Raw genomic sequence first — 24,670 nt, 5'->3', positions numbered from 1 at the left:
AAAAATTTCAACAAAGAAAACATTGAATGCAAAAAGATATCAGTAGATTCCGAACAATTAGAAATTAAAAAGAAAAAAGACGATCATCAACTGTCTCAATTGTAACAATATTGAAATATAAGTGATAGAAGACGATAAAAACACAAGAATGAATATTGAGGATAATTAAATTGTTGCACGGAAAGATTTTCAGCATCAAAATTATTATAAAAAAAGAAGTCGTCCAACAAAAGAATCAAAAAATACAGATATGAAAATGCAAATGATTGATATCGACAGCACCATAAGATTTGCTAATGAAGATGATGAGAATATTGTTTTTTCCCACAAAGAAGAAAAAGCTGATGAAAAAAAAATCTTGAAAGCAATAAAAATTGAAAATATAAAGGAAGAAAATATATGACGCAATAATTTAATTTAAGATTTAGAATATATTATCTATATTATATTTTTATTTTTCATAAATAAGTAGCACGTGGTAAAATAAAAGGTCAACACTATGTATTATAATTTTGAATTAAAATAATGAAACCAAATAATTAAATCATGTGGGTTGGTGTTATGAAGAAGGTTCGACAGTTAATTACATTTCACAAAAATGATACGAAGCATTATCGGATATAGAAGAAAGATGACCTTATAAATATTTCGTGAGTATTTATTCTATCCATATTTCTTTATAAAAAAATCCAACAAATATTTTTCAAAGCCTTAGTTTATTTTTAAAATTTAACAATATATGATTGAATACATATAGTTTTACTAATTTTAAATATTTTTCGTCTTTGTAAATGTCAGAAACTATAACAATTACTTATTTGATGATATTGCAATTGAATAAAATGTATTTTTATAAAAGATGGATATAAGAAAATCAATTATAACTTTATGTAATCTGAAATGACATATGTTTGAAGGTAAATTTTTAAAATTATTATAAATAAATCTTTACAAAAATTATCATTAGCATTACTCAATATTTCTCCTTATGATTGATAATAAGAAATGTCAAAATTATTTGGTTTTTATTTGCTTTAGATGAAGTGAACATATATTTTTCCACAAAATATTAAATTGAATATGATTTGTTTTATTTTGTAAATCTATAATATTTTGAATGAGTTTATATATGCAAGAAGTTTTTCAAGAAAAAATTTAATATATAAAAATTTAATATAAAATTATTTTGTAAGAATTATTGTACAAATGTGGTTGTACATGTAGCATTACTCATTTTCTATTGACTAAAATAACATGAAAATCATTAATATATAATTTTCTGTAAATTAATCTCTTCGGATCTAATTTCTTTAACAACAATTATTGATAACAGAAATGTATTTTCACGTGAGTCTCACTCATCTTTACCTAGTAGATATAAAAGTGGAGATTAAATAATAATAATATTTTGAACAAAAATTTGACATTTAAAATAAGACGAAATCATTTTCTTTTACAGAGAAGGCTCGGAGAATTCGACAATACAGAAATCATGCCTAATATTTTTACAACCATGGGACGAATAAATCTCCAAAATCTCAAAATGAGGCAATTCAAAAGTCAACCAAACTAATAAAAAAATCTATAATTTATATAGGTACGAGTGCATTGGTCGTAAAAAAAAAACCTTGTAACCTCGGCAATGCAAATTCAGTTGTTACCAAACCTATTTAAATAATTAAATCACAAAAAATATGNAATGCAAATTCAGTTGTTACCAAACCTATTTAAATAATTAAATCACCAAAAATATGAAGAAAGCTTTTTTTTTTTTTGGTTCTTACGTTATTGAGTTAATTAAATCAAAACATTAATAAAATGAAAGACTTCTGATTTATTTATCACAACATTTTTACTTCATCACCTCTTGATTTCGTCGTTCGATGGCTTACAAACACGAAATGACAATGTATTGATATTTATAGTCCTATACTACAATCTGTAAAATATTTAAGTCAACTGAAATGCAATTTTCAGATTCATTCTCGGGAAACCAAATACCAAACGTAAAAAATTATAAACACAAGGCAACAATTACCGCAATTTGTTGTTCAAAATCAAATAATTTCATTTCGTGTTAAAGAAAAAAAATATATAAAATGATATTAAAATGTTTATGTTATAATGTAGGGTGAGAGAATTACCGGAACTAATGATCTCTTGAGAAACTTTTTTAATAGATTGTGTCAAGTTATTGTATCGTTGTATGATCTTGTTGGCTTTGTGAGCCGTAAAAATAAGGATATCAAATATTAATTGGTAAAATTTATATCTTATAGAGAGAGATAACATCAAGAAGATATCAAAAGATTGATCATTCGATAATACGAGACAATATCAATAATAAAATATATATCTATTCCGACTCTAATATGAGACAATATTAAAACATGTATATCTTGTGACTCAGTGAGCTAACAATCAAACTCATTAACACTTAAGTGAAAGAGTAGGTCTCTTGTGAGACGTTCTCACAAATCTTTATTTATGAGACAGGTCAACCCTATCGATATTCAAAATAAAAATTAATACTCTTAGCATAAAAAGTAATAATTTTTCATGGATGACTCAAATAAGATATCCGTTTCACAAAATACGATCCGTGAGACCATCTCACACAAATTTTTGTCTTATGACTTTGGTCCAAAGTCACGTGATCCCAAGAACATATTTAGGTCCCCGGTTTTTAATGTTCCAACGATTCTGAACACGCTTTCACCCCTTTCTCCAAATCAAACCCTCGCAAGGAAAATGTCACAAAAATATTTCACTCTCTGAAATCCACCGTCTAAATCTTCCTCCACCACTCTCCTCCGTCAGATCCGAACGCATTTTATATAGGATAGACATACACTCGCATCTAGTCACACCTACTGACTGTTTGATATATACAGAATGGGCGGAGTGCCATCGACGCCGCGACTGGGTGGCGGAGCTCGCCCGCAGGAGACGGCGGAGTACTTAATTGGCGAGTTTGTTGGTGAAAAATCATTTCCTCTCACCTCTGATTACTGGCAGAAGCTTCTGGAGCTGCCGCTCGATCTTCGCTGGCAATCGGATCGCGTTAGGCAAGCATGTCACCTCTTGGGTCAGTTCATCATCAGTTTTTTTTCTTATTTGAGTTTCAGCAATTTGTTATTTAATATTCTATTGTTTTGCCGTGTCATCGTTGCTATTCAAGTTACCGTGCATTGACATTTTTCTCGTTTGTAGAAATCTGTGCTACTCCGGCATGTCTAACTTATGCGTTGTTTGAATATCAATCTCCAGCAATTTTACTGCAACTTTTTATGTGCCGTATGATGATACTATTAATTTTTAACTGTGGCAATATTGTAATATTGAGCTTCAAGAAACGAATGGTTGATTTCCTGGCTTCGTTGATGTAATTTTTAAAGTGAAGTTGTCAAAAATTTGTCCAATAACCTGTGTATTTTCATATATTTGTGGTCTATTTGAGATGTTCTCTACTTTCCTTTGATCTCTCAGTGAGTTTTTATATGACATTCTCAATGTTGAGCTGTCAAATTATCACAGGTTGTGAATCGAGTTTTATTGCTTGTATTAGTATTGCCATCGGAATTTCTTCTACTTTCTATCGAAATGAATATGTTATATAAGACTTGTGATTCATACCTTGAATCTTTTGTTGGTCAAAATCCTGCAAATATTATTTCACAAAATTTGGGATTTGAGATAAACAATTGGATTCTGCATAAAGCTTTTCCACTCCTGCAAGAAAAAAATAAATGTTTGTGAATTTTTGGGACGGACTCGTGCTTTTAAAGTTGGTAGAAAAATATTCAACCTTACTCTTGGGATTAATAAATTCCAACCTACTGCCATAGCTATGCTGTTGATTTACCTCTCTTGATAATTGGGTTTTATTTAGGACAAAGGAAAGCCATTGTAGCAATAAAGTTGGTATATGTGTCTACGTGGGTACTGGGTAGTAGTTTCTTTTTTCCTTTAAGTTATTTTTGTTTGTGTTCTTTTTTATATGAATTCCCAATGCCATGTGTAATTGTTGGTAGGTCGCATCATACGTGCCATTTACCCAAAAAAGGAGACCGCATCATAAATGCACATGCCACGAAGCTGCCATGATGATCTTGATTGCCAACATCTGTCATTGATATGTTATTTTTTTGGTGCGATAAATGCTAGTGATCTCATATGTTGCTTGTGATTGAATCACAAATTTTGTTTTATTCGGTTAATAAATGGCTAATCTAGATTTGAGCGTTAAAATGTAATTTGGATCCCATTTAATTTGTTTCGGTTGCATTTGCATGCAGCGACGAACAATTCCACAACCAGGCACCTTGCAAAGATTTTGATTCATCTAGCATGGTGCTTGCAAGAGTGCATTTCTTCTTCTGGTGTGCCGACTACAGCCTTCTCGAAAGCTATTAATGCATTGTTTATATCATCTGTGTTTTTGAAGTTCCTGATCGAGAATGCTAATAGCGAGAACTTCAAAGAACTATTCCTTTCGCTGGATGAAACTGAGCCCATACCAAATCATTTCTCGAAAGGTGTAGATGTTACAAACCTTATGATGTACAGTGTGCTGCGCTTTGTTGGAAAAGTTGATGTTAGGTATGCTATGATCTCTGCAATATATCATTGATGCCATGCTTTATATTGTAATTTTCCCAAATTGACGCATTTTTGCTTGTCAGCCCTGAAACCTACATTCTTCATCATGATGCGCTTAACTTCTTGCTGACGGCAATGTCAACACAGCTTCTTTCTGGGCCATCACCAGGACCAAGTGATGTTAACCCTTTTATCGATGCAGCCATGGTTCAGGTGATGCTAGTGACTTTTTGGGCTTCAATGCCAGTTATATAGAGTTCTACTTTCACAATTTGCCATTATCATTGCAGGAAACTTCCATGGTTAATTTGGTAGTGCGGAAGTTATTGCTCAATTACATCACATTCCCTCGGTTTCCTGGAACTAGTTCGTCTTATACCATGTTTTCCGAAAGAAATCAACTTGGTGTTCTTAGGAGAGTTGGTTCTGCTGCTGGTAAGATTGTGATAGATGCCATCCATTCATTTCTTATTATATATGATGTATGATTTACAGTTGAGCTTTCTCAAACTTTTTATGCTGGATCTTAAATTTTTTTTCAAGGAACTTTCTTGAAACAGTTCATTGTTGATTCGTGCATACTTATATCCTCTGATTTTACAATTTTTACTTACTGGCATCATGATATTTTTCTGCATTTTAAGTCGTTCTATGCTAATCATATTTGCAGCTCACTTGATGCTGTTACCATTGAATTTCTTAGTTGGCTCAACTGGTGAAGCTTCTAGAAAGCCTTTGGCGGAATGCAGCCTTAATGTCTTACTTGTTCTTGTTCATTATCGTAAATTTATTTCTATGGATTATGTGGTGGATAAAACTGATAACAGCAGTTCAGAGCATCTGCGAAAAGAAGAGCTGAATTTTTCAGAAAACCCTTTCTGCAAAGCTGTTGAAAGTGTCAGGGATATCCAATGTACTATTCTAAAAATTCTTGGGTTTCGTTATTTATTGATTGAAAATTATGCGATACTTGAGAATATGTGAGTCTTTCTGTTGTCTGGTTGCAGTCGATCGTAATGATGTTGAGGGTAATGCACACGGTGGTCTGAACGTGAGACTTCCTTTTGCTTCGCTTTTTGATGTACTTTGCATGTGAGTGTTTCCAATCTCATTGCCTCTACTTCTGATTGGATTCTAATTTAACATCTTTTTACTGCAAGAACTTGTTTCTTAACATGTTCAAATTCCCTTATCAGTATCTTTGATGTGCTTTTTTATTATTTTAAATTATTTTTTTATTTGAATAATTTCGTAATTGTTAAGATTAAACATTTGAGTTTTCACTGCTTGAATATTGGATTTCAATTAGCCAGAACTTGGTTATGTCGTATATTCTGCTTGTGGTTTAAATTGGTACTATATATGCTAAACGTCTCCTGCTCTCACATCCTCACAAAGAGAGACTACACATTAAAATGCACTTATAAAGAGCTCGAATCTCGATATCTTGGATTTAGAATTTTGTTCTTGTTTTTTATGTGCAGGTGTTTGGCTGACGAAACCTCTGTCCTGTTGCTTTACTCACTGGTCCAGGGAAATTCAGATTTTTTGGAGTATGTTTTGGTGCGAACAGATCTAGATACACTGGTATGAAAATAACAAGTCTAAGTTCAAATGAAGAAAATATCATTATTTCTGACTTGAAGAACGAAAATTAAGGATGAAACAATAAAATCTCTATTACTATATTACGCTTGAGGTGGGGTTTGGTATGTTGGTATGGTCAACTTCCTTTTTCTTTTGCCCTTTGGTGGCTATTTATTTACGAAAATGCCACATTTGTAAAATTAATGTACATCCATTGCCCTTGCTATTTATTTACGAAATCGCTGCTTCAGAATTGTTGTGTAAGAGAACTTTTGTGTTCTTTATCATTTTACCATTTATTTATTTATTTATTTTTTTTTATGGTTTTTCGTTACAAGAAAAGGACTGTATTAATAGTGTGAGAGTAGTTATGATAACATTTGGCTAGTTTGTGACTTCAAGCGGTCATCATACTTATTGCTTCTTGTTGTAGAAGAAATAATTCATGCATAGACTTGCAGGACCCAAAATTCGTATCAAACTAGACTTCTATATTGGGATGACACTTTTTCAATCTTCAACTACTGGTCTTTTGCTAAAATGTTGCAGGCTTATTTTCTGTAGCCACTTCACTGACTTTCCGTGTGCTCATTAGTGCTATGCATTTGCATCACTGGTTTGGGCACAAATTTTAGTTTGATATCTGATTTATCACGATCAACAGTTGATGCCCATGCTGGAAACACTATATAATGCTCCAAGAAGATCATCCAATCATATTTATATGGTGCTAATCATTTTTCTTATACTGAGTCAAGATTCCTCATTCAATGCCAGCATCCACAAACTTGTAAGTGGTAAATGTAGCTTTAGTCTGCTGATTAGCTTATTACTTACGTTTAGGTACACTCATCTGTTAATGTTAATGGCTACAGATGCTTCCTAATGTTCCATGGTATCAAGAGCGTATCCTCCATCAAACTTCTCTTGGTTCCCTGATGGTCATAATATTAATTAGGACTGTGAAATACAATCTCTCGAAGCTACGGGTGAGATTTCTTTTTCTTTCAACTCTTCCCTTTTTTCTCGCTTTAGAACTTATTAATGCTGCAGAAACAGCAGACTTCATTGAAAGTTTTTGATGTTCCTGAATGTTTATTTGTGAATGATAGGTTTCATAATCTTCATCTGTAACTGCAATTCTTAGTTTCCTTTTGCGGCAGTTACCATCATAGAAGAAATTTTCATTTGTCTCTGAAGTAAATCCCAATGTTAATTTGGTTGTTTAATATTTTTGGATGATTTTTACGGATGTTCCATGGAACAAAGCATATTACCATCTGTGCATTGTGAATCCAGTTGAAAATTTACCTCTTGGAGTCCGGTATTTTTTCATAATGGAAACAAACTCTGTACCATATTTTTTAAAAAAAATTTTGGGTTCGATGCTAATCTATTAACGTAGAAACGATTGCATACAGCAATTGGCCCTTCAGAGAAGAAAAAAGAAAATTAGTTACTTATAAATAAAGTGCTCTACGAAGTCTCTGCACCAACTAAAGGAGGCATCAAATTTGAACTCATCCATCTTGCTAGCCATATCTTCCCTTGTTACTTTTTTATTCAAGCTTGAGACGCTGTTTTTAGTTCCTTTTGAAATTTATACATCTACCTAGTGAAGTCTTTCGACATGACTGAGTGATAGCAATCACCAGAAGATGTGCTCAAAATATGTTTTAAGATAACCCTATTTGGAATTAATTTTCAAATGATTATTTGAGTATCTAAGGTTGCATATAGGTTAAATGAATTGGATTTGAGGAAGGAATTTGGAAGAATGATTGCAAATGAATCCAAATTTGATGGATCTGGAATCCATTACATCGACTCAAATACATCATAAATTTATAGTTAATGATTTAAAACTCGTATAATGAATTTATCCAAAACAAATTAATGGATTTACCATGATGGATTTGAAATCATTAGCTTTAAATTCATCAATCCAAATAGAACCTAATAGATGCAATGACTAACATTACAATACAATTAGTTCTAATTGCTAAGTGTCATTTGTTCTCGGCATTTACATCTCACTACTTCAGCAGGATGTCTATCTTCATACAAATTGTCTTGCAACTTTGGCTAATATGGCACCACATGTTCATCGCCTGAGTGCATACGCATCACAGCGATTGGTTAGCCTCTTTTACATGCTTTCACGGAAGTAAGTCTCATCTTTAATTTTTTTTCTTGGTATCTTACTGGACATTGAATAACTGATGACAAGAATAATCATCTCATGTTGTTATTGACTCTTAATTTATTGTTTCAAATTTCTAAATTTGTAGGTATAATAAATTAGCAGAGATAAAAAATGACAAAATGAATGTAGCAGATGATGATCTGAGTGGAGACACCGTTGCAGAAGATCCAGTAATGAAGTTATTTTTTGTATGATCATATTTACAAGTTAAATAATGTTAACAAACATTTGATGATATTCCAAATGCTGCAGTCTGCAGAACTTCATATATATACTGACTTCCTGAGACTTGTGCTGGAGATACTAAATGCAATCCTAACTTATGCATTACCTAGGAATCCTGAGGTATCACAAGTATTTTAATTCTAAAGCAACTGTTGCTCTATTTCTCGTGTGTGTATGACATACCCTCTTTTGCTGCTGCCATACCTTCAGGTTATTTATGCAATTATGCACAGGCAGGAGGTTTTCCTACCTTTCAAGAATCATCCACGTTTTAATGAACTGTTGGAAAACATATATACTGTATGTATTCTGCAAATCATTCCATTTGAGAATTAAATTTGCTTTTCATGTTCAGCAAACAAAATTGAGTTACATCGTCATACTTATTCTTATTTTATATTGCAGGTTTTAGATTTCTTCAACAGCCGAATTGATGCACAGCAAAGGGATGGTGAATGGTCAGTTGAGAAAGTGCTTCAAATCATAGTTAACAACTGCCGATCATGGAGAGGTGAAGGCATGAAGGTACACAAATGCTTGGGTAACCAGTCAATTACAACGTTTGTTATGCTTTATCATCTTAACTCCATTGTTTGGTTTTTGAAAAGATGTTCACGCAACTACGATTCACCTATGAACAAGAGAGTCATCCTGAGGAATTTTTCATTCCGTATGTGTGGCAGCTGGTATTGTCCAAGAGGTATGTTTCTCAAATATAATATAACGAGATCAATACCTGCACTGTTACTTTTTATTGCCGCCTTGTTGCTCTGAGTATCATTTTGTTTTCTACGACAATTTCATATGTCTGATTCGTCGGAGGAAAGTAAAGGATTCAAAACTTACCATCATCATAATATGGCTTTTCCAATTTCGGAAAAAAAAATAAATTCAGATTGGCAGACTCAAAACCGAAAAGCAATGAGATAGAAAATTCATTTTAGAGACACTTGATTGTTAAGTTTTATCGTCCCGGAAGCTGACTAGCGGATAAGTGATGTCGTTTTACAGCGCTGATTTTTTAGAATTCTGATTCTCCTATAATGTTGTTTACTTGCTGCAGTGATTTTACTTTTAATCCAAGCTGCATCAATCTATTCTCGGTCGACCAACCTGTAGAAGTAAGTATTTTTTTAGTTAATTCACTGATTGCGTGGTTCTTTTATTCCACACAAAGCACATTATTTTTATATCACTGCATTAATTGGTGTATTTTTTGATTATGTATGTATATTCTTGTGTACGAGTATGTTCTTCTCAACACATTTATACGACGACAAGATTGGTTGGGTTTGATTTGTTCATGTCCATGCATTTTGGGATCTTTTTATCTCAACTAGTGAGGAGTATCACCTTGTCTTAGACATCGCTCATTAGTGTCTTCCTATGTTATGAAATGTATCAAGTTTGGGGACTAAACATATTTGTGTGGGACACAAATTTACAAAACCCACAACAAAAGGTGACGAATCGAAGAGTAAAATTAACTTGACATAAAGATATACAACCCGGTGTATTTTATTTATGAATAATCGAGATTTAATTTTAAATGAACCAAATTAAGTGGGAAAAGGAGCCATGTGAATTTCCTGACTTTTAGTTTTATTAAGCTTCTGGTTTTGAAGATCGGCACCATCTTTTGCTTTGGAATTACGGTTCTTTAGCATATGGCATTGTTTTTGTCTCTGATTTACAGGAAATGTTCGACGAACAAGACACGGAGAAGTTTGAAAATGGTGAGGCAAAAGAACTTGCGTTTGAAGATAAGACACCAGTATAAATAATGGAGTTACATCTTGCTGAAGTGATCGAGTTTAATGTACATATATATACACATAAAATTGTTGTCCATTCGTTAATATGTTCTCCGAGTGTACAGGCCTATGTTATTATTCTCTTTATTAAACACATTACCGTGGTAGGGAATAAAAAATATATTCTTATTTTATCATTATAAGTATATGACAATCAGAAATTTTGAAGTTTTCTATTTTTAATATTTGTCAGTAAAATGTATAAATGATTAGTTGACTATAAACTTACGAGTGAAGTTGACCGGCCAATCCCCAACATATTCGTATTCTCATTCATTTAAGTATTTATTTTTCAGATTTGTTTTTTGAAATTTTACTAAGCATGGTTGATACAGTCGATGATAACATGTCATCAATAGCTGCGTCGTATCATCCAACAGTCGTTGTCCACGTCAGGCATTTGCTGGAGCAACAAATCACTTCATAAATATGACCCAAAGAAAATCATCTTAAAAAAAGAAAATCAAGGAAAAAACGTTAATGCTAATATATTCCTTTGCTTCCTCCAAACCCGAAACGGGACCCGGGGCGGGGCTTCGATTAAACAATCGATTCACTTTAATGAAGAGCGGGAAGAAGCCTCAGCTTCGACTCGGCGGCGTCTGCCTCCTTGTTTACTTTCCTGTTTTTGATATTTTTGGGCGGCGCATCGGCATTGTCGGTTACGGTAAACAACGTCGAATGTGTATACGAATACGTTTATTATGAAGGCGACTCCGTTTCGGGGAACTTCATTGCTGTAGACCACGATGTCTTATGGAGCTCCGATCACCCCGGCATTGACTTCACTGTAAATTCAAGTCTCTCTCTCTCTACACACACACACGCACACACGTGTGTGTGCATTGAACACCGGTATGTTGAGCAGAAAGCCTTAAAAACTAAGGATACTAATACCTACCGACCAGAGTCAAAACTACTTAAAAGCAAGCGCACATGCAAGCACTCATAAGTTTCGATATGGATGCATATAAATATACATTCATACATATTTGGTGATTTTTCTGTGGCGTATTCCCCCTCTCGTGTTGCGTTTCCTCAGTTCTGTTTTGAAATACGCAAGTTACATGCAAGGGGTGTCAGTTTGTCGGAATCACTGTTCTATTGAATTTCCAACCTTGTCTCCAAGAAAATATTTTGTTTCCTGAGCTAACTTGGTTATTTTTCAGGCTCTCAGGCTATTGAAAAATCGATTAGATTTAATTATCTTTGAAATTTGAATTGATGGTTTTTTAAAACTTGTGTGTATTTATCGATTCTTGGTGTAGGTGACTTCTCCTGATGGTAACACAGTGCACAATTTGAAAGCGACAGCAGGGGACAAATTTGAGTTTAAGGCACCTAGAAGGGGAATGCACAAATTCTGTTTTCACAACCCTTACTCCACTCCAGAAACAGTATCGTTCTACATTCATGTTGGCCATATTCCCAGTGAACATAACATAGCCAAAGATGGTTTGTATTGCCTTTGTTTTGCTTTGAATTGTATATTTTGATCCAGCGTTAGTTTTTTATTTCTATTATGGTGTTTCTTTCCTCTCTTACATTCAGAACATTTGGACCCCGCTAATCTTAAAATTGCTGAGCTAGGGGAGGCTCTAGAATCTGTTACGGCAGAGCAAAACTACTTGAAAGCGCGAGCCGCTCGTCATCGCCATAGTAAGACCTTTTCGTTTTTTAATTTCTCTTTTGATTCTGGATCCACTTTGGAAGAACTCTAGTTGCATGAGTAACCAACCACATGTGTATTTGCCTCTCACTTTTCCATGTTCATGAAAAATTGGAAATACTCTACTAAACCAATGGAAATACTTGTCAGTTGATGGAGTGAAGGTTCGAAAATTTCAGACACAATTGTTACTCAATGTCATGATGCACACAGTCCCTTTTACTTAATTTATAACTTGATCGAAATTCTTTTAGCATTGCTGCAACTTTGACAATATCTGGTGGTGATAAGATAACTGTGTAATTTGTCCATTCATATTTACCTTCTCTTTTATCGGACATTTAACTCAGCAAAGATTTTCAAGTTCATACAAATAGAACTAACCGAAAAACAGACATCAACTTTGGTAGATCTCAAACTCCCCCCTTCCAAGAATTGAGTTTGGTTGCTTTGCAGAATGACTGTTACTCGATAACGATTCTTTCAGTGCATTTCTTTTAGTTTGCACATTACATTAAGTTGATAGTTGTTATCCTAATATGCGCCATTGATCATGAAATAAGCGCTATCCATATCTTGGTGCAGTAAATGAGAGCACAAGAAGGCGCATCATATTTTATACAGTTGGGGAATACATATTGCCAACTCTTGTAAGTGGACTTCAGGTTGTGTACATCAGACGTATGTTCTGCAAATCTGTTGCATATGACCGAGTTTGATCAATTCATCGGCCGGACGACGATTTTCGGCTCTCAAAGTCTAGGTTGCCCAATGTTTTAGATTTTCTTAAAGTATAATAAATACACACTTGTCGATCATGATTAGACTTGAAATATTTTGAAATTTAAATCACAGTATATTTGATTTAAATATCTTATAATAACATACTAATATGAAAATTAATGAAAAATTAAGTTAAATATGTATAATTATGTCGTAAAAGTATAGAAAATGGCTATATTAAATGATTATATTTGTATAGAAGAAAAGAAAGGTTTGGTGAAATAAAAAAAAAAAAATAGTATGTTCTTTGTTTTAAACTTTGACAAATATTATATATGGTGGCGTTTTGGTTCCATTTTTTCTATTTTGAGGAAAATAATGAATATGATTTTTTTTTAAGAGATATAAATGATTTTTTGACTTGCATATAAAATTTTCTTTTAGGAAAATGCCTAGCATATAAAATTTAAAAGTTAATTAATGTGAAAAGTGAGAATTATGTGCAATGTAATGATTATGTGAAAAAATAGTACAATGATTGATAAAATCATCGTTGAAAATTTTTATGCAAAGATCATTTTTTTTCAAGAACTCGATGAAAATTTAAGACGTACAACTTTTTTTTTTTTTTTTTTTACATTTAAAAATTAACTTGTCGGAACCAAAATTTTGATTGCGAAATGTGCAATTCTAAATGAGAGCCAACTCAATATTTAAATTATATTAAACGAGACACGTCACCGTCTATTATTTAATTTAATATTTATATTAATATAATATCTGAATAAATATCATATTTGTCAATTATTAATTAATCCACTAATATAAATCATAAATGTCGGAGATTGCCACGCATCACTGCCTGTGTATTTTGGTAAAGCTCCAATTCCCAAGTTCATACCAAATGACAATAATACCCTAATAATATTTTATCCTTCGCATAATAATTCTAATAATATTTTTATTCAACACATTTTTAATTAATGTTTTTAAAATGAAATCTTATATTTTTTATTGAAAATTTTGAAATATGTTTACAAATATTTTTATTTTTCTCTTGAAAATATATTACGATTTATATATCTCCCTAAATTATATTATCAATGGTTTTCATTTTCATACAATTAATTATTCTTTTTTATTTTTATTTCTACAAAAAAAATATACGGACTATAATTATAAAAAGATTACATGCATTAATTAAGTGAAATTACCTATTTTTGTATTATATGTCTTTTACTAAAAACTATTGTAGACAACTAAATACAAATCAATTTTGTTAATCTATCTCTAAAAAATATAGATCAATTTATTTGAGTGATACAACTTAACACAACGTATTTTCAAAAACTATCAATCAAAATATATAATATTTTTTTATTAATTATTTACTTGAAACTTTAAATATTTTTTTTAAACAAAATCCTTACGTAAAATAAAAAATATTTCGAAGCCCAACTATTTTAAGTATTTCCTGAGCAAGGGCATTGTCGTCAACTGACTTTATCCATCGTAATGAATATTGTTATATAATAATCATTCAGAGACTTTCGATTCACTTCCCATTTTCATAAACTGGAATCAAAGAAGGATAGTCGAGAAATTCATCCATTCGCTCAACTAAATCTCATACACAATTCAAAGTTGATCTTTACAAAAATGTTGGCAGTTTTTGACAAATCCGTGGCGAAAAGCCCAGAAGCTTTGATCCAAAATTCTGAAACTCAATCGGTTTGCGCTCTCAAGGATGGATTCTTGGCGACCCATTTCTCGTCCGTACACCCTGCATCTGTCGTCATCAACCTCGCTTCTTCTGGTTTTATGGCATATTCTTCTGATAAACAGAACCCCATTCTTCCCAGGTTTGTCCACTCGCTCATATTTCTCAATCACTGGTTTTTGTTTCTTTTTGCAATGATTAATATGTGGGCCTTTACTCTCGATGGATCTAGTCTGGTTTGCTCACGCTGTCGTTAATGGGTTGGTTTTTGTTATTGTGGGGAGGATTTATGCCTGTTTTAGAGCATTTTATTTGCAGATCGCGTTAGCTTGAATCTTTAGTGTGGGGGGTTGTAGGACTTTCTGTTTTTATTAATTTCACTTGTATAATTTAAAGATTCATATTTTTGCTTCTGGAATCTGACTAACTGGATGCGTCTCGAATTTTATTTGTGACACGGTCACTATTTTTTTTGTCGTCTTTATTTGGTGTCAATTAATCGTCGTCTTCTGAAATCCCTTAACAAGATTCATACATTTCTCAATTAGTCGGCGTCGTGTTTATGCTTTATGCGGAGTATCTTCTAACTTTTCTTGAACCCCATCTTCTATGTCTTGTCTTTGTCTTTTTCCCTTTTGTGTGGTGTTTTATGGAGGAAAAAAGAAGTACTTTTTGGAAGATTAATAAATTTCTTCATCACTTGTTATTGGGTTTTTGTGATTACTTGAGTATCCTTTCATATGGCTTATGATATATAGGCATTGGTTCGGTTTAAATGAATTAAAATTTGCAAGTTGCTGCAATTTTTTATTTCCTTCATGTATCATATAGATCTTAATTATAAACTACTTAGGTGAACATCGGTGATGCCAAAATCACTAGAGTACGTTTAATAACTTTATTAGCTGTTTGTTATGGTTGATAAGACACCAAACACCATGTAACTAATCACACCACATATATTACCTGTGGGTTGAAACTGTCAATTTTTTTATCGCTGTATCCCATGATACCTATCAAATTACCTAGTCTTTAGGATGCTGTTGATAGTGGCTTTATTGATTGGATCCCGTTATTCTTAAAAAACCAAATGTCTCTAATTGATTTTGTCATTTTTATTTCAGATTGTTTGCAGTGGTCGATGACATATTCTGCTTGTTCGAAGGGCACATTGAGAATGTTGCGCATCTTAAGCAGCAGTACGGGTTAAACAAGACTGCAAATGAAGTAATCATTGTGATTGAAGCTTACAGGACTTTGAGGGATAGAGGTCCATATCCTGCGGATCATGTCGTGAGAGATATTACAGGGAAATTTGCATTCATTCTGTTTGACAGTGCTTCAAAAACTGCATTCATTGCTTCCGTAAGTAGTCTTAATCTTAATAAAGTTTGATTTATTTTTTTGGCATGTTATTTTATACCTGTTATTTTTACAGTTGTAAAGGAGGGCTATTATTAGTATATGGTTCACACTTCATATCCGTCTTAGTGAGGGCTGCCTATCGATTATTTGAAATTGAGTTCTACACGTGGTGTTTCTGAAACTATGTATCCTCATTTGAAGAATGAACGAATATGCAAGCACGTGTAGCATTCATGTTGAGCTTAATTTTATGACACAGGATGCTGATGGGAGCATACCCTTTTTCTGGGGAACCGATGCTGAAGGTCATCTTGTTCTTTGTAATGATGGAGAAGTTGGGAAACAAGGTTGTGGCAAGTCTTTTGCTCCATTTCCTAAAGGTACGGTCTTTTAGGTTTAAGGATCTGTATTTTCCTTTTGTTTGGGGAGTGTGTTTGAGCTGTATATTGTGCGGTTATTAGCTGTGAAGGTGTACCATGGATCATTATATCACTTGCTTTTATGTTTTTATGCACTTAAAATTTTGAAGACTAGTTTTTGGGTGCAACCATTCTCTGCCCCTCCATTCTGTTTTTGCTCCATTTGTATGAGTAGGAATCTAATGAGTTTTGTCTGAACTTCAGGTTGCTTTTTCACATCCTCTGGTGGTCTTAGGAGTTACGAGCATCCGATTAATGAATTGAAGGCGGTTCCAAGAGTTGACAGTTCTGGGGAAGTGTGTGGTATGACCTTTAAAGTGGATGCAGAGTCTCGGAAAGATAAAACTGGAATGCCTAGAGTTGGAAGCGATGCTAACTGGTCTCAGCACTACTGAACTAATGTTGGATGTTGCATCTTATGTCAAGGCCTTGCTTATTTACAGGCCCTGCTTTTAAAGAATGTTTCTCACTGTTCTGTTTCATTAGTGGCATACCGAAATCCAGCCATTTAAATGGCACCAAAACATCAATAAAATAAGGCATTTTCTATTTGGAGCCGTCGGTATAGCATGTATGATGCGATGAATTATGACCTGTATCTGTTTTTTTTTTTTCTCCATATATTCTACGGCTTTTGCTAATTCGAATGATTAAAATGGCCCCTCCTTGGGTTTCTTTTGTTGATTTGGAATATTGTTGTGTGAAACTAATGAATTTTTTAAATAAAAATGAAAACTGAAATTAAAGTTTGAATAATTACGATTACTCGTGACTTGATGACTAAAAAAAATAATTTTTGAATTACACATTTTATGTTTGACATGTGATCAAGGTTAAACTCCACAACGGAAAGTGGACGATGACTTGATTACATAAATTTTTTTGTCAAATTCAAGTATCTGCTTAAATGATCTCATTTTAAAATTTTTTGGTATTGTCAAAGGCCCTGAAAAATATAAAAATTGTTGGAATAAAGAGGAATAAAATTCATATTGAAAAGTGAAGTAATAATGGGAATTGATATATGCAACAAAAGTGCGTATCACCACAAGATTTATTTGAGCAATCGCATAAGCTAATTAGCGTGGTGCACAACTGTGTATTCAAAGACTGATAACTAAGAAAACGGCACTGAATTAATTAGAACCTCTGGCTAGCTAATTCAATCCTTTGCATCCGCTATCCCACCAGCAGTTATCTGGAATACTTGTTACTGTCAAGAAAAATCGAAAATAACATGCACGATCCCGCCTCACGACTTCCATACCGATTCTATTTCAACATGTTCATGTGTAACTTGTAATTTGCATATGAGCTACACACACACTCCCCTGGCTTTAGCGAAAAGTTCAAATGAAAAAAATAGAAATGACGAAATTTTAAACAAGAAAGGGAAGGATATTGCTTCAGATTCAGGAAGATTTGGAGCATCAAACACCTTGCAGACACGTTGTTCTCCTTTGCCCTTCCTGAACATTAGTCTTATGGTGGCAGCATGCGCCAGAACATGTCCTCCTGCTGGCTTCTTTGGATCTGATATGAAAACTCCTCCCCCAGGATCAGCTATCACTGCATTCACCAATTTAACGAATCAGCAACACGACTTTAACTTGTTTGACGTTATCATGGTTAAAAGTTTACCCTGATTGGTCATGTACACAGCCACGTTGAATTCTTCAGCAATCTTCGTCAATCTTGACAGCATTTGAGCCAACTTTTGCTGGAGAATGTGGAGTTTGTTTTATTATAGGAGCTATGTTACATTGAACTAATGTAATAAGCTAGATTTGACCTGACGATCAGCAAGTTCTCCTCTTCCTGTGAAGTCAACTCGGAAGAGGGCTATCACCGAATCAACTATCTGAAAGTAAAAACCCAATAAGTAAACTCCTAACGGCCCCGCACACCAAATAGTATGTTTGGGACGATGTTCTGTATTATTTCCTATACACTCAGAGTGAGAAATGTCTTTAATATAAATTTTAAAATGCATAGACAAATGTATGTCACTCATTTACAAAATGGAACAAACCCTTGGAACTAAAAATCTAGTATATTCGCCACAATAGCTGATTCAACATTAGTGACATAATTTAGCTCACCAATAGTCTGAAAGGCTCTTCAGCCATTTTTGCTGCCAGACCAAGGAGCAGGTTGAACTGATGCTCGTATGTGTAAGCTCGAGCATATATGATCTTTCACAGATAAACAAACAGAGGCTGAAAATGAGATCGCTCAAACAAATTGTTTAACTATTACTTTGAGAACAAAACATTATCTTTACATTGTCGAGCACTGCTCCTGGATCCATTCCAAATCTTTCAGCTATCGGTATTATTCGATCAGGTCGGCTGAAAGTTCATTCAGTGAAGGTCTATAAAAGAAAGAGCACGGATTGCTAAATATATGTAATTTTTTCAATCTAACGCCACAACAGAGAATTATCTTTCATCTTGAAATTAATGTTAAAGAAAAACAATCAGAAAGATACAAGGTCCCTTCAGTGTCAATATAAGCAACCTTCCCATTGCCACCTCTCATGTTGGTAGGAAGCTGCAAAATTATGGGATCGACAAATCAAAACAAATTTCACTTCCAGTCATGCAGAGAATTCAAACACAACAATCATAGGAACAAACTGATGGAAAATGAAGATGTACCATTCAGATTTTAATTTGTGTATTACATCTCTGTTTACAAGCTAGTAGGAATACATGTACAAGACCGACTTCACTATTATGTTACCTGTGTGGAAACACAGAGAGTATGTGCCAGTTGTGTTTTTCCAGACCTGAGTTAAATTATCAACTAAGCAATTTAGAAAGAAAGTAATTTAAAACGGCTCGATTTCAATGGTTGGTGAAGTTTATTATATCAAGTTGGTAGAACAATGGCCTAATTGTCACCTGAATTCCCCAAAAGCTTCTGTGATAGCCCGAGTTTCTATACCACCTTCAAAAAGCACGGCCAAATGTGAATTATATCACAGAAATTCAATGAAAGACATTTAAATGAAAAACAATACTGAGAAGATTTCAATAGTTACCCCCAAGGAGTTCGTCTAGAGCTTGGCTTCCAGTTGTAATGCGAACTACTGCTTTTCTCTATACACTCATAAATAGTAGACTATCAACCTCGAAACAATTTTCCTTCAGTCGATACTTTAAATTATTCCACAAAAAACACCAAGAAACTAAAAATCTTACTTTCAGCAGAGCATCACTTCCAGTGATATAACCAAAGTTCTGAAAAGTAAGGAGGAAATAAAAGAGTCAGAATCCATAACAGAATGATTCAGATGTGGACTACAATTGTAAAATGAAAGCACTAACCACTATTTTTTCTACTGCTTCGCAGATCTTATCAACTTTTGCTTCAGATAGCCCTTTGATTCCAGTCAAATTCTAGATAACCCACAGAATTACAATTTAAATACATTGCAAATCCGTATACCTAAGATTGCAAGGCATTTGATTATCTATCTTCACCTTCTTAGTATGCATCATCAGGCCATTGCATGTATAGATGCCGGCATCCTGAAGCCTCTTCACATCTCCGGCGTTGATTCCATGAGCTATCACTGGATAAACCACATAAAATAGTTCTCAAACGCATCAACATATCATTCATGAAAATCTACTAGATATAATGAAGACTTGATTTGATATTCAATTTCCAGAAAAGGATCAAAACTTTGTTTCACCATATTTGGGTCAGTGGGCGCGCGCACAAAAATTTTGCAAAATCTAGCGGAATTTTTGTTCCAGACAAACCAACACTTGCACACTCAAAATCTCATGAAAACGTAAGGCGCAAAACAGAGATAGGTAACTAATCGCACAATGACATCCTGAAACAATATTTTCGTATGCAATTTACCTCACCAAAAATATAAAAACTAGAAAAAAATTAGAGATCAGAACCAAATCGAAAACTACTGCAAGAAATTACTGTGATTCAGGATCAAATACTTTACTAAGTTCCTAAAACTTTGAGAAATTCCCTGTATCATAGAAAATGTTGCAAAACACTGAAATGTTTAATGAAATTTATATGACAGAATGGAACAATAAACTTCTGCAAATAGTAAATAAGCATGGACGATCTGACTAAAAGAGGAATTTCTCTTAGCATTCAACGATTAAAATTCGAACACAAACAGGATGAAACCAAAAACTATGAGAAGTACAAAACTGCAAATCTCGATCATTTATTATATGAGCATTACGAGACTAAATGTACGAAAAAAACTCAGCATCCACATAACTTCATACATTTATCAATTGCTTCAAACAAGTCTTCTTCATCTTCAACTTCTTCCCTTTGGACGAGCTGCAGCTGGCTCTGCTCTTCAGTTCTGTTGCTCAAAATTCACCCAACGCAAGAATTATTTAGTAATTGATCTAGAATTTTATATAGTTGCTTGAGCATAGAAATTAAAATGTACTATTTGAACTGAATCATACTTGAATGCAAGCATTTTTGTTGAGGAGGTGGATTTCGATGGAATTCGTATAGAAATCAGAGCGCGAATGAGTTTGTTATTTTCAAACTCGATAGTGGAGATTTATATCCAGGTGAACTCACGGATTGCATGTATTTTGGGTTATGATTCAGTGCGGCGGCATGATCTTTGGAACTTGCACGCGTTAAATCGTAGCCATTAATTCGTCTATTCAATTTTGGCTACTTGCTGAACGGACATAAAATAACTACCTAACTTTGAATATTTTTTCTTAGAGGAATATAGTATATTTTGTGGTTACTATGACTATTGTTTTGTTCATCAGAAAGACGACGGTTATCATACCAACATTTCACCATTTTGGAAACTTGCCGGGCTTCTTTCTCGGAGAGTATCCTGCAATCATCGATCAAGGAATCAAATCCCAGTACAGTGTAAAATATAATCTATGCTATATTAATTAATAAATAATAGAGGTCAAGGTAACTATAATTTGATTTGTTGGTATATATTTTTTTTATTAATGTTCTAAATTACCCATTTTTAGTTATGAATCTTGGTGGGTTATTTATAATTAAGTGCTAAAATGTCAATAATTGACCTAATTCTGATTCTCACATTGACTCTCTATGTAAAACCTGCAAATTTCAAACTCGGTGTATTATTTTTGTTCTACAAATTTGTATTAAATTATCAACTTTTTTTATTTAAGATTATCAAAATTATACAAAGTGGTGTAAGATAATTAAATCTTTTTGTACAATTATCCAAAGAGTTCAAATTAAGAAGATATTATGTCTATATTTCGATTTTGGGATATATAAATACAAGACATTGATATAAGATAAGAGATATTTAATAAATATATATATTTGGATAAGGATAACGAGATGCATAATGAGATAGATAAGAGATGATAATCTATCCTAGACACAAAATTTAATTCAAAAGTTTTAAACGAGAAAATAATACACTATCTGGATAGCAACCACCTCCTATAAATAAGAGAAACTCCTATTCAAAATTTACACTTCAAATGTTCGAGTTTCTCTTCAAAATTTCGAAATTCTCTCTAAAAATTATGCACGAGTCATCCAAATTATGTTCAAGTTCAGAAATTAGTTCGTTTGAATGCTCAGAATCCGATATCCACTGTTCAGAATATGCTTTCATATGTTTCAAATAACATATCCAAATTTTGACCAAATCCAACGTTAGTTTTTCGGTTATAGTATTTCAAGAAAATTGCTCAAATTTTAGGCGGAAACAGCAACCCGATCTCACCGTTCATAATTTATTTGACGTACCTTTGAACGTACTGTAAAAGTTTAAGCCTGATCTAACCATTCAATAAGGTGTAATGAATTTTACAAGACGACTGATTTTTCGGTAGATGTGTTGCTACGTTTTCGAAGTGTTGGCCCATTTAAATTCGGGCCTAAACGGGCCCAGTCGCTCGGGCTGTGGGTTGAATTGGGCCTAACCCGATGGGCTCGGGTTAGCCCATGGCCCATGGGTTAAATAAAAAAATTATTTACTAATAGTCTAACTCTAATTCTACCTTTGGACAATTGGAGTATTGGACCGAGAAAGCGAGAAACCTAAATAATAATTCATTTTCTCACAGCCACACTCCACGCTCCACAGCCTCCACCGACCACCAACTCTCCAAATCCAATAGCTGCGGATGGCGGACTGGCGGTCGCGGAAGCTATTGAATTCAATAAAGCTCAAAATCAGCGCCTTAAACCGGTGAGTGGGAAGTGATTATAAGTTTTCAAACTCGTTAATTTTCTCCAAAGCTTCTTCCCTGTTCCAGATTCTGTAAAACCCAGAAATACTGTTTTTGTTGGCTCTATTTTTCATAACTCAAGTTAATCTAAACTTTTATAATCTCCCGGTTGTTCAAGCTATTTTGCTTTATTTATTCATTTTATTAGTTTTTTTTTTCAATTTATGATGTTTTTTTTTGCTACGTCTCTTAATTAATTTATTTTTTAAAATTTTATTTCGTTTCTTATACTGCATGATACTAGTTGCAAATGTTTTGGATTCTCAACATCACGATGTAATTTGAGATATTTTAAAGAGATCCAAAAGAAACTACATTGCCATTGTACCTAGTGCATACGTATTTCCATATTCTGATCCAGTGATCCTAGATATTTCAGGAGAGCTTCCATTGCTACTCCAAAGCCCCGCCCACCAAGTAACACCCCATCTACTACTTGACCCGCAGCTGTTGTCCGTTCCCATGAAGTAGTCTGTTTTAGAGTTTCAAGAGCAGAAGCAATACATTCTTGAATATATTCTTGAATACAAGTTATTGAATACATTCTTTAATACTTTAAAATTTTGATTCAAGTGAAATGATGTGTTACTGTTAATTCCTATTTTTCCTCTTAATTAATACATTCTTGAATACAAGTTATTATTGAAATGATTGTATTTTTAAATTGTGAATTCAAAATTACAATAGGTTTTTGAAAAAAAAAATTACATATTGTTGAAATGGACGTTTCTTCTCAAACTCCAACTGCTGATATGGATGTTGATGAACTGAAAAATCCTAAGAATGATGAGGGTTCAACTAAACCAAAAAGACGTAGAGAAACTTCTGATATTTGGGTGTATTTTAAGAAAATCAAAGGGATTGATGGTTTAGATAAAGCTGAATGTAATGGATGTAAAAAACAGTATCAATGTGGGACTAAACAACATGGAACTTCTACGTTGTGGCGTCATCAGAAAACTTGTAGCAAATTGAAGTTCCATGATGTAGGACAAATGATTCTTGATCAAGATGGGAAGATGAGGTCTAAGAAAATAGACCAAAAAATTGCACGTGAATTATTGGCTTGTGCAATCAGTAGACATGATTTATCATTTTCGTTTGTTGAGTATGATAGTATTAGAGCTTGGATGAAATACATAAATNCGTGAATTATTGGCTTGTGCAATCATTAGACATGATTTATCATTTTCGTTTGTTGAGTATGATGGTATTAGAGCTTGGATGAAATACATAAATCCCGATGTTCCTTGTATTTTTAGAAACACTCTTGTTTGTGATATTAAAAGAATCTATTTGAGGGAAAAAGAGAAACTTAAGCATGTTTTGGCTACTATTCAGAATAGAGTTTGTTTAACTTCGGATTTGTGGACGTCGTGCACTAGTGAAGGTTATATTTGCTTGACTGCTCATTTTGTCGATAATGATTGGAAGTTGAATAGTAAAATTCTTAGCTTTTCTCATATGCCTCCACCACACTCAGGAGTTGAATTAGCAGCAAAATTATTTGAATTTTTGAAGGAGTGGGGAATTGAAAAAAAAGTTTTTTCTTGACATTGGATAATGCATCTAGTAATGACAACATGCAAGTTAATTTGAAAGAGCAACTCTCTTTGCATGATAGCTTATTGTGTGACGGTGAGTATTTTCATGTTCGTTGTTCTGCTCATATATTGAATCTAATTGTCCAAGAATGTTTGAAAGTCGCTGTTGTTGCTTTGAATAAAATTAGAGAGTCAGTCAAGTATGTTATAGGTTCGGAGACTAGGATGAAGAAGTTTCAAGAATGTGTACAAGCAGTCGATAGCATTGATACTAGTATTGGCTTGCGATTAGATGTGTCTACTCGTTGGAACTAGACATATTTAATGCTTGATAGTGCCATCAAGTATGAGAAAGCTTTTGTTTTCCTTCAATTCAATGACAAGAATTATAAATTTTGTCTTTCAAGTGAAGAGTGGAAAAGAGGAGAAAAAATATGTGAGTTCCTTGAGCCATTTTATGACACTACCAATTTGATCTCTGGTTCTTCTTATCCTACATCAAATTTATATTTTATGCAAGTCTGGAAGATTGAAGTTTT

General features: G+C 33.4%; 4 protein-coding genes across 4 annotated transcripts; 3 read left to right on the top strand and 1 right to left on the bottom strand.

Annotated features, from left to right (window-relative positions):
* Window positions 1-2,700: 2,700 nt before the first annotated feature.
* On the top strand, window positions 2,701-10,610 carry LOC140969633 (uncharacterized). The gene is made up of 17 exons (XM_073431034.1): window positions 2,701-3,088; window positions 4,299-4,602; window positions 4,686-4,815; window positions 4,893-5,037; window positions 5,273-5,515; window positions 5,610-5,694; window positions 6,087-6,189; window positions 6,854-6,979; window positions 7,065-7,178; window positions 8,238-8,356; window positions 8,481-8,565; window positions 8,648-8,740; window positions 8,831-8,920; window positions 9,026-9,145; window positions 9,229-9,320; window positions 9,684-9,741; window positions 10,317-10,610. The coding sequence occupies exons 1-17, from the start codon at window positions 2,896-2,898 to the stop codon at window positions 10,398-10,400; spliced, it is 2,184 nt and encodes a 727-aa protein (XP_073287135.1). The 5' UTR covers window positions 2,701-2,895; the 3' UTR covers window positions 10,401-10,610.
* Window positions 10,611-10,756: 146 nt separating this feature from the next.
* On the top strand, window positions 10,757-12,950 carry LOC140969612 (transmembrane emp24 domain-containing protein p24beta3-like). Its single transcript, XM_073431011.1, has 5 exons — window positions 10,757-10,830; window positions 11,002-11,224; window positions 11,703-11,889; window positions 11,986-12,093; window positions 12,689-12,950. The coding sequence occupies exons 1-5, from the start codon at window positions 10,757-10,759 to the stop codon at window positions 12,820-12,822; spliced, it is 726 nt and encodes a 241-aa protein (XP_073287112.1). The 3' UTR covers window positions 12,823-12,950.
* Window positions 12,951-14,379: 1,429 nt separating this feature from the next.
* Window positions 14,380-16,879, top strand: LOC140969671 (stem-specific protein TSJT1). Its single transcript, XM_073431095.1, has 4 exons — window positions 14,380-14,688; window positions 15,671-15,911; window positions 16,171-16,291; window positions 16,535-16,879. The coding sequence occupies exons 1-4, from the start codon at window positions 14,486-14,488 to the stop codon at window positions 16,723-16,725; spliced, it is 756 nt and encodes a 251-aa protein (XP_073287196.1). The 5' UTR covers window positions 14,380-14,485; the 3' UTR covers window positions 16,726-16,879.
* A 677-nt stretch (window positions 16,880-17,556) lies between these two features.
* Window positions 17,557-20,932, bottom strand: LOC140969652 (meiotic recombination protein DMC1 homolog). Its single transcript, XM_073431060.1, has 14 exons — window positions 20,797-20,932; window positions 20,605-20,687; window positions 19,819-19,910; window positions 19,663-19,734; window positions 19,537-19,575; window positions 19,377-19,434; window positions 19,237-19,282; window positions 19,076-19,121; window positions 18,822-18,883; window positions 18,615-18,681; window positions 18,433-18,525; window positions 18,123-18,191; window positions 17,972-18,050; window positions 17,557-17,899 (listed from the first exon to the last, which is right to left on the bottom strand). The coding sequence occupies exons 1-14, from the start codon at window positions 20,808-20,810 to the stop codon at window positions 17,646-17,648; spliced, it is 1,074 nt and encodes a 357-aa protein (XP_073287161.1). The 5' UTR covers window positions 20,811-20,932; the 3' UTR covers window positions 17,557-17,645.
* Window positions 20,933-24,670: the final 3,738 nt, after the last annotated feature.

The sequence above is a fragment of the Primulina huaijiensis genome, unplaced genomic scaffold (assembly GCF_012295235.1).
Source record: "Primulina huaijiensis isolate GDHJ02 unplaced genomic scaffold, ASM1229523v2 scaffold42415, whole genome shotgun sequence".
In the NCBI taxonomy this organism is placed as follows: Eukaryota; Viridiplantae; Streptophyta; class Magnoliopsida; order Lamiales; family Gesneriaceae; genus Primulina; species Primulina huaijiensis.
This window is presented reverse-complemented; position numbering and strand designations above follow the sequence as displayed.

Bases quoted from the DNA above. Each gene is read 5' to 3' on its own strand.
- LOC140969633 (XM_073431034.1), top strand. From the start codon at position 2,896: ATGGGCGGAGTGCCATCGACGCCGCGACTGGGTGGCGGAGCTCGCCCG. The intron at 5,695-6,086 runs GTGAGTGTTTCC...TTTTATGTGCAG, and splicing joins CTTTTTGATGTACTTTGCAT to GTGTTTGGCTGACGAAACCT. The intron at 8,741-8,830 runs GTATCACAAGTA...CCATACCTTCAG, and splicing joins CATTACCTAGGAATCCTGAG to GTTATTTATGCAATTATGCA.
- LOC140969612 (XM_073431011.1), top strand. From the start codon at position 10,757: ATGGTTGATACAGTCGATGATAACATGTCATCAATAGCTGCGTCGTAT. The intron at 11,890-11,985 runs GTTTGTATTGCC...TCTTACATTCAG, and splicing joins ACATAACATAGCCAAAGATG to AACATTTGGACCCCGCTAAT. The intron at 12,094-12,688 runs GTAAGACCTTTT...ATCTTGGTGCAG, and splicing joins AGCCGCTCGTCATCGCCATA to TAAATGAGAGCACAAGAAGG.
- LOC140969671 (XM_073431095.1), top strand. From the start codon at position 14,486: ATGTTGGCAGTTTTTGACAAATCCGTGGCGAAAAGCCCAGAAGCTTTG. The intron at 14,689-15,670 runs GTTTGTCCACTC...TTTTTATTTCAG, and splicing joins CAGAACCCCATTCTTCCCAG to ATTGTTTGCAGTGGTCGATG. The intron at 15,912-16,170 runs GTAAGTAGTCTT...TTTATGACACAG, and splicing joins AAACTGCATTCATTGCTTCC to GATGCTGATGGGAGCATACC.
- LOC140969652 (XM_073431060.1), bottom strand. The intron at 19,911-20,604 runs GTATGAAGTTAT...TGGTTTATCCAG, and splicing joins GTTTGAAGCAATTGATAAAT to TGATAGCTCATGGAATCAAC. The intron at 18,051-18,122 runs GTCAAATCTAGC...CACATTCTCCAG, and splicing joins GAGAACTTGCTGATCGTCAG to CAAAAGTTGGCTCAAATGCT.